Here is a 9,977-nt window from a genome sequence, read left to right as displayed (position 1 = left end):
GCCCCGTACGACCGACTGGTGGGTCTCCTCAAAATCAAATGATAAGCTTAATTCAATAACCGCCGGTGCCGCGGGTAGGAGCGTGGGTGTGGCCGTGGCTGACTCGCAGGGGTTGCGTTTCCGTAGGGGTCCTCGCCGGCGCGGAAGCTGATTCGCCGGCGACTGGAACATCCCCGGGACGAGAACGGGGGTTGAAACACCGCCCCGTGTCGGTAACGCCGACTTCCACCCCTCTCTCGAGATTTACGCGGCACCACCTCCGGGTTACCGGAGGTACCAGACAACCCTCTTCCCCAAACGGCCATCAGCCCGAATGAGTGCTATCATTCGATGACGCGCCCCTCCGGCCGCCCCACCCTCGGCTCTACGATCGATCCCACGCAGAGACGCCGGCGACGACGCCACGGAGGACGCCGCCGCCGCTGTGTCCTGACAGGCTCCAGTGGACGCGAGGAGCCTGCAGGAGGCTGCGTCGCGTCCCGTACCGCGGCGGCGAAGATCCTCGGAAGCTGTTTACACCTGCGTGCCGTGCCGTGCCGTGCGAAGGATATCACACAGGCCGAATTATTCGCGTCGCGCGTCGACGCTAAAACGCCTGAAACTGGTCATGTCCTGACCGCTAAATATTAAATCAAAGAACGAGAGATGGAAAGGCAGCGAGAGATATAGAAAAAGAGATAAAATATATAATATTGTTTCTTAACAGATTTATCGAATGTGTATCAAAATCAATCTTTTAATACAAATTTAATCTACATAATAATTGCCATTAAAGCAATTTCTTTCTCATTTGTTTCAAGCAGCAACATTGCATCAAATAAAATTTCTCCTATACATCTCATTTTTGTCAGATTGATTAAATTAATCGATTTCTCTAAGATCCTAATAGTATTACTCAGTTGGAAAAAAGTTTAGCGATAATAAAAAAATCTTAAAAGCAACTTAAAAATATTTTTTATTTAAATGAAAAGGTAAAGAATATTATTTACAAAATATAAAAAGTATACTTAAATATATCGATATTCTTGAAAAAGATATGACAATTACTATCTATATTAAATCTGTATTAAAAGAGTGATTTTTTTGACACATTTAATAAAAATGTTAAAAAACGTTATTTTCTTCCAGTACTTAATACTTTTCATTACGAATGGAAGCTGGTATAATTTTGGTGAGAGCTAAGTAATCTCTATGCTTTAGACTTTAGATAATCTTGATCTTGTAAGCTAAATGTAATGATTGACGCATATTTTATCATGTCCGTCGTATGGAAAATTAAGCTCACTAAAATTATAATATTTTCATTATTAGTGACAGAAATTGTGGAAGAAAAACCAAGTTTTTTATCAACTATACTAAAAATCAATTTATAACTTTCTTCTATGTATAAAGTGAGACACTATTTTTGTGAATATTCGGCTGTTTTAATGTTCAGATTTTATCTAACGGTATTTTTGATATGTTATTTCTTATCGCGTCAATTTATTAATACATAGGATTTAGACCGAAATTAAGGATTGAAAGAATCCCCAGAAATATCAGCTAATTAAACGCTAACAAATAAAAAATATACGATGAAGAAAATAGGTCAATAATTACCATTTTATATTATAAATTTATGTCGCAAAAATTTCTACACGTTTTTTTATTTCAAATTTCTCGTTAATGCTTGTTAAATGGCTTTCGATTATTACTTCGATACGATTTGTTATCTGTTCTTAGCAGAAGAAAATAGACAAGGAAATATACAGGTTGCAATATTCTAAATCAAATTAATAGTATCTCTCTCACCAGTTACATCGTATCACGTTCTTAAATGATTAATTCTTAGTTCAAATTAATTAAAAAAACAATCCTATATTACATATGAAATCTCTCTATGATATATTGTACAAATCTCAGTTAAAAATTATTGTTTAAACTCAATTTTACGATAAAATTATTCATATTAATGTTTATTATATTATCATAATTAATACTGCGCGATCATTTTGAAAAATGTATAAATTCATTGTTTTTCACCGGTTTCACTAATAAAAATATCCTATGATATCTTTGTTAATCTCAAGCTTTAATCTAATAGAAATTTTATACGAGTTTTGATAGTTGATGTATATAAAGTTTAAAATTAAGTTAAACATTAAAAAGTTATGGCGTAGAATATTATTATTCTCATTCGATTTGCGAAGAAAAGATTCAAATTCATTAAATATAATTTACTCATCAGGCTTAAATTCATCAAATAATGAAACTATTAATTAGAAAATAATGCGATAATTTTGAGATATATACTGCATATTTCACGCGAGGTAAGACACCCTAGCACCCAAACAAATTGAAATTTCTCACGTCTTTCGCGTAGTGCGAGTGAGAGGTAGCCCCAGCAGAGGGGGGGGCAAGGAAAAATATGATTTATTTCGACCTAGAGAAACAATTTTCACGAGCATGGCACGGCGGCGGTGCGCATCGGTCGACCGGCTCCTGTGCGACATTTGTTTTGCACTTGTTCTCACGAGAGAGAGAGTGCCACGATGAGAACAGCTTCCACCCTCTTTCCTGAATCTTATCCCAGGGGAATCCCGTTCCCGGCACGCGGAACGTGTGTCGCACGCTGCCACCGTGCACATCTCCGGGCGACACACACACACATGCAACCGTATGTTACATAGGCGTATCCTTTTGAATAAATCCTATGTATAATCAAATAAATGAATCAACGTAGAAACATGTAATTTTGAAAAATACTTGAAATAAAATCAAAAGAATAGTTTAGCTGAAGCAAATACCGTACTTGTAAATTAAAAATCATAAAAATGCATTTATTTACATTCTTCTGAAAAAAACTACGTTTTATTAAATAAACAATATTCAATAAAAATGAATCAGCATGTCGCATGTATAAATTATATAATTATAAAAGATATTGTATTTATTCACGACCCATTTCTTTTTTTCAATTTAAAAAATTATCCAGATTCACGATATTTAATTTAAGACAATAAAATTTTATAATTTCCTAATTTTCTAAAAGAAAACGCGTACTTTCGCTCTCAGAATTACGCCATTGTTCGCTGAAAGAGCAACGCGTACACGAGATGTGTGTGTCTTTGGTATCAATACGCACGAACGTGTCGGCCTCTCCCCTTGCGGGTCTGATACATATGTCCTTGATTTGTCCAGAGAATAATATTCTCTCCTGCAAAGTTGATTAAATATTGGTTAGTGATCTCGGACACCCTCCGCGGCCCAGCATCGCCTTTCGGCCCCGCGAAGACCCGCAGGAATACAATTTAATATTTCCGCGCCTGAAAACACAGCGGGCGATCATTTTTCTTTCATGCGAGCTGGGCACATCGGAAATTAACGATTTTTCCATGGGTCTCCGAGGAAAATCCATATAAAGGGACCTTTACAGTTCAAGTGGTATATAAGTCGAGCTTATAAGATGCTTCCGGTTTGACAATAGAATGAGTAGAAATGGAAATGTTCTACAAATAAGATGCATAGACTTTTTATGCCATGCATAGACATTTCAAAACTTTTCAGACAAGTTCAATTATCTTATAAACCAGAATAGCTGATCTCTTTGTAAAACGCATTTAAATAGAAACCAAGTGAAAGAAATAAGATGCTATTAGTTGTATCTTAACAATATAAAATAACATCGCGTTTAATCGAAAAATATATAAATTAAGGAACTTTGACAAAACTTTAATATTTCGAATCATCCCAATCCATTTATATTAATAATTCGATCAGGATTATTATTTACATCTATTATTAAATTGTATTATTTTTACAAGCTATTTTACGAGTTATTTCAGCAAAGAAAGAAATATACACCACACATACACAATTATTTTTATATAAACTTTATTATAAAATATTGCATTGTGTTAGCTTTACCGACATTCGCGATGCTGCGTAAAAGTATGAGCGAGTCACCTTTGGGACATCTGCTACTTTTACACGAAGACGCATATAATTTATAATATATTTTAATTTATTTACAAATATATATTTTTTCAATCTCTTCAAAGAACACGCTGTACATTACACTCTTGTAAATATCGTACGAAAGTCGATCACCGTTTTACAATAAAATACAATAAAAGTATAATGGAAAATTAATTTTTTACCGGACGTATCTAATATTAATAGTAATTTCAGCGAAAATATTCTTTTTACCAAGTAAACAATTTCCTTATCGTCTATTTTTTTGTTTTAATAATATAGTGATCTATAGCATTCCAGTCTTCATACTAAAAATTTTATGTCTATTATACTACAATTATCCAGACTGTCTTATTACTATCAGTTATCACTATCACTATCAAAAATTAAACAATTGATCCTTTAGTAAATCTAGTAAATTTGATATCCCCTTTTTTCTCAACGAGACAGATCTTTGTTATTTAATTTAATTGGCATATAAATCTTGAAAGACATTTTATTTCTGAAATTTAATCAATAAATCATTTATAATGTCAAATATAAAAAAATTGATGAAACTAATTTCTCTTTCTAATCTCCCATAAAACTATTGCTAAGAAAAAGCGATTAAAAATATGTATCATTACAATTTTGAACAATGATGGCGAGACACGTATGGATGATTAATCTTTAATCAAAGACATATATGTATGTATATATCTTCAATCAAAGAACTATTTAAATATAATTACTTATCCAATATTACATAATTTATTCGTGGACATAAGAAATAGCTAGACTGACTAAAATCTAATATTACAGTAAATTTCAATAGTTCATAATTCAATATAGTTTTAACAAAAGTATTCAAAACTATAAAAAACAGCAGATTATAAAATAATTTGTAGAACAGGGTCCGCCTGTATATATATTATTGATATTATTTATGTTGTAAAACCTAAATTTAAAAAAATGAGAAGTAAGAATAAGTTATTTCATTTAATTTAGCATCTCATAATCTAACATTATAAATTATATTTCGGTGTAATCCGATACTTACGCATAAAACATTTGTTTTTCTCCAATTGTATTTATGTGCGACTCATTGTCAGTAAGTATTTTCCTATCTAATAGCAACGCAACGTGTAGATGTTACAAAAATATATTCAAATTTATTTTATTTACTATACATTACTCCATTGTTCTGAAATATATCGCACTCTGTTTGACACATTCGAAGCTGCGTTAATAACACAGCGCAATCAGGATTATACTCACTACTGCTCATTCTTTCCATTTAATTATAACTTCTCTTCTTCCTTCCTCTTCAAATAGACATTTTATAATCGGTGCAGTCAATCTATTTTCTCATGTCCACGAATTCATTTATACAAAATTTATATATAGAGATACCTACTGAGATATTTCTAACTTTTTCTAATTTCAACGGCATTATTTTCTTTTTATATTTTGTACATTGTTATATCGAGACCTCCTCTAACTTCTATAACCTGAGTCATTCGTGAAATACTACTACACTTGCATGTTTGACGTTCGAGCACGATACGCGCCATTCAGCGAATTCTCTCGCGGTAATGTGTATGTTACTCTGTGTAACTCTTCAACCAATAAATTCAAATATTTCATATAAATGAAAAATATTTTTTTGATTAATTTTGTTAATGAATTCAATCTTATTCGATTTTCAAATTACTCACGAAAAATCTCCTCTTTCTATATATACTAGCAATTTTAAACGCTTAATATATTTCTTGAGCCTCACCGACAGAACGTTATTTATCTCTCTTTCTTGTTTTCTTCTTATTGTAATATTATGTCAGATTGTTAGACCAACTCTTGTTTAAAAATCATGTGAATCAAACTGAAATAAAATCACTGGGCGAAGACAATCAATCGACAATCGAACGTGATCAACGCGTTATTATAAGTTATTTGGATAAATAGCGTAATACGAGTTCTTAAACTGCTTTGAATTATATACATTCGGGTCTTCTACGGTGAAGGGCTGAATCACGTTGGCGGGCACCGTCGCGGGCACAGTTTTTTGATTATGCACATTTGTTACCATGTATTGCGGCGTGGATACGACTTGACCAATAGTCGCCTCTTCCACCAGCTTCCTCTGGGAATAAATCAGCAGTTGGGGCATGGTCGTGTCGTTCTGCTGCGGCGCATTGTCCGCCGTGGACACCGCGTATGTGGTCGTGGTCGGGCTGGACAACTGCTGCGCCTTGCACTTCTTCGTGTGAGCATATAACGAGCCGGCGTTGTTGTACCTCTTCGTGCAGAGTTTGCACGCGTACGGTCGTTGGCCGGTGTGCGTGTAAGTGTGCTCGTTCAGCGAGGTCAGTCGCCGGAAGGACTTGGTGCAGATGTTGCAATGGTATTTGGCCTCACCGGTGTGCATGGTGATGTGCCGCGCCAGAGTGTTGGCCCGAGCGAACGCCCTGCTACAGTACTGACAGATATACGGTTTCTCACCGCTGTGAGTTCTCAGGTGCAGCTGCAGGTACGTGCTCTTGGTAAAGGCGCGACTGCACGTGTTGCATACGTACGGCTTGATGCCGGTGTGTGTGCGCATATGCGCCACCAGCGAGCCACTCTGAGCAAAGCACTTGCTACACTTTTCGCAGAGAAACCGCTTTTGCGTATCCTTCACCCGTTTATGCCTCTCTACGTGGTTTGCCAGGGATTGAGCCTGCGCGAACGCCTTTGGACAGAGCGCGCACTTGTGTGGCCTGTTGTGTCGGTCCTGCAACGAGAAGAAACTGAGTTAAAGCTGTGTCGTCAGAGGTACGCATCTTTTTGTAGGAGAAAATAGAGATATAAAATAACTGAAGAATAAGAGTTGTAATGGTTATTCCGTGGTTAATATTTTTACAAATACAATAAGTGCATAGAACTCATACAAAGTTAACTTGCCTTCTTTCGGTTCTCGGAATTCTCGTTGATTTTGCTCTCGTTATCCTCCTCGTCATCGTCCTCGTCGTCAGTATTGCCAAATATTTCCTCTTTGTGCTTCGACTGTTCGTGATCCTTCAGCTTGTCGAGCCTCGAAAATCCTTTGCCGCACGTCGAACAATTGAACTTCAAGCCGCTGTGCGTCGAGATGTGCCTCTTCAGGTTCCTCTTCGTGGCGAAAAGCTTGCCGCACTGAGTACACTGTAGACTTTCGATCGGCAAGTCGCTGTCGTCGTCGTCCTCCTCTTCCTCCTCCTCCTCGGATTCGTTTTCCTTGAACGTCAGCATCCTATCCTTCTGCTCGTCCATCGTCTTACTCGTGAACTGATCAAGCACGTCGTCCACTTCCGTATCGTATTCGGCATGGCTTTTGGCGTGAGACACAAAGGACTTCTGATATATGAATTGCTTCGAGCAGACTTTACACGTGAACTTGAAGTTTTTCTTCTCCTCCCGCACGCTGTCCGTCAGGTTGCCGCTTCTGGTGACTTTCGCCGTAACTTTGCTCGTCCTCCTGTCATCCTGCGACGCTTTACCGTCCGTCGTCTGACCCTCGTGACACGTGAGCATGTGGCCCTTCAATTTGTCGATGTTGGAGAACTGCTTGTCGCACACGACGCACACGTAGCGCAGCTTCGTGTGCTTGTGCACGTTCATGTGTCGCTGCAACGCGACCTTCGTCGCGAACGACTTGATGCAATACGCGCACTTCTGCCTGGTCGTTCTGCTTATGAGTGGCTTCTCCTCGTCGTCGCTGCAGTTAGCGACGCCCCTCGTATCCCGATTGTCCGTTCTCAATACCGCGATCTCCCTCGAAACTTCGTGGTCGTTGAAGTCCTCCAATAATACGTCATTCTTAACTTCAATCTTCAATGAATCTTCCCGATTCTCGTCCGTTAAACTCCCCGACGTCTCGTTGTCTTCAGGTAGCAGCAACTGCTCCTGCTTGATGCATCTGTCTTCCGTCGTCGAACTGGACAATCGATCCGAGTGATCGGCAGCCGCATCGTCCACGTTTGCCTCGTGACACAAAGCTATTTCCATCATTTCAGCACTGTCTACGTTCTCTTTAAATGTATCGTATGACGAATCTTTTTCACTCGGTTCGACAATTTCATCCGTCTTTTGCATGAACTTGTGACTCATGTGAGATTCATCATTAATCGCCGAATCGGACTGAACGGCAGTACTGTCGAACGTAACGATATCGTGAGACGAGTAAATGTCCTGCTCTATGACATGATCATCTTTCTTGTAAGACATCACGTCGGATACGGCGTCCGTGATATCTTTCATCATGGTCTTCATGTCTTTCGTATGTTTCTCGTGCAACATAGGTTGAACCTGCGACTTGAGGATCTGACGTAGCCTGATGTCGGAATTCTGAATCTGGCATCTGAAGTCGTAGGACACGTCGAGCAGATGATTGCAGGACAGGCAGATGTAAGCTGGCAGACCGTCCCCCTCCTCCACCTGCAATTTGCGAAAATCTCAATAGTTTCACTTCGCAAAGGTATATTTATATTGAAAGAAGAGTGATGCATATAGGCATAAGTATCTCTCTGTAAACGACATTGGGTAGGGGTAGGTTCCATGTGTGGTGTTCTCGTGACGCTCGTGAGCGTCATTCCATTTCTTAAACAAAAGAATGAAATGATTCTATAAGCGTTGCGAGCGTTAAATGGAATGTACCCATTGTGACTAGCTTATGGCAGCTTTCCAGTAAGCGACACAAGTCGACACAAACGTCGTTCTCTATCTTTCTTTTTTGGCAATGAGTAACAAAGACAAAATGATACTTGTGTCGACTTGTGTCGCTTGCTGGAAAGCTCCCTATGTTATTGGGGTCTGTTTTCCGTTGCTGAACTGGCTGTACCAGTTCAGCGATGGAAAACAGACCCATTGTTTACATCGCAGTAAGAAGTTAAAAAACGTAAAACCACAAAGCAGAATCGCTTCCGCGGGATTAATTTTACGTTGAAATGAGGGAAAAGGCCGCGGGATGTTGCCCCGAACGATCCCTGGCCTCGAAACCGCCGATAATTCTCCGAGAGAGTCGGTGTTAACGGAGATCAACACTGGTCCGTCCAAAACAACGGCGTTGGCATCGGCGGGTTGACAAATGGGCAGAAAGCGTAAAAACCTTCGAAAAGTCGAACAGGGTTCAAGAACATCCGTCGAGCGTGCAGAAAAATTCAAAGGCGAGATGTCCGAGACGCGGAGGCGGTTTTCAAAACAAGGCTGGCGAGAGAAAGAGAGAGAGAAAGAAAGAAAGAGGGAGAAAAAGAGAGCGCTAACCTGCACGGCGGCAATGGCCATCAGTTTCTCCGGTATTCCGCCATCGTCGCGAAAGAGCTGGCACACCTCCGTGCAGGGCTTGAGGCAGATACGGCACTCGTTGCCCACGAGCCGTTCCGCGCGTACCGTGCTATTCACCATCGCGTCATCGCTCGGGACTGCCATCGATACAACGGCGGTGATCGGTCGCAACGTTGTACGTGCCACTGCGCGGCCGCCATTTGCTCGGACGCGGATCGCGGATCAACCGCGAGCGAGCGAGCGATCTCGCGATAGATCGACGCCACCCGACGGTCGCGGGAACTTTCGCTTCCTCTCGCGAAGAGAAGCGGAGGGTAGATTACACACAATTTAGACTTATATTATTCCTTTTATATCTAAAAGTAAATTAAAAATCGGTTTATTAAGAGCTAATATCTTATTCGAAACTAATTGCGTTATAATTAAACTAATTGCGTTACTATATAATGCCCATTTCTACCAAAGTGGATTAACTTTTTACTTTTTGTCATTTTCTAATAAAAAAAGAACAAAAGTTAGTTAAACCGATGTTAACTCCGATGAAAAAATTTCTCATATTTTCCCCGAAATTTTGTAAGAATTGAGGCTTGTGAAAAATTCTGAAAAAATATATAAAATTTTCCAGATGCTTTCAGAAATAATTGGATGGAGATTTTCGGAATATTTCAGTATCTGTAATGAAAATTTATGAAAAATTGCACAGATTTTTACAAATACATATGTATTGACGGGAAAAATCTGAA

The 9,977-nt window shown here is 38.9% G+C and overlaps 1 protein-coding gene across 1 annotated transcript; it reads right to left on the bottom strand.

Annotated features, from left to right (window-relative positions):
* Positions 1–3,856: 3,856 nt before the first annotated feature.
* Positions 3,857–9,517, bottom strand: LOC139809284 (uncharacterized). Its single transcript, XM_071772057.1, has 3 exons — positions 9,214–9,517; positions 6,877–8,388; positions 3,857–6,706 (listed from the first exon to the last, which is right to left on the bottom strand). Exons 1-3 carry the CDS (start codon positions 9,376–9,378, stop codon positions 5,876–5,878), a joined length of 2,508 nt encoding a protein of 835 aa, XP_071628158.1. The 5' UTR covers positions 9,379–9,517; the 3' UTR covers positions 3,857–5,875.
* Between the last annotated feature and the right edge of the window lie 460 nt (positions 9,518–9,977).

Source organism: Temnothorax longispinosus, chromosome 3 (assembly GCF_030848805.1).
Source record: "Temnothorax longispinosus isolate EJ_2023e chromosome 3, Tlon_JGU_v1, whole genome shotgun sequence".
Classification (NCBI taxonomy): Eukaryota; Metazoa; Arthropoda; class Insecta; order Hymenoptera; family Formicidae; genus Temnothorax; species Temnothorax longispinosus.
Note: the sequence above shows the minus strand (reverse complement) of the source record. Positions and strands in the feature narration are given on the sequence as shown.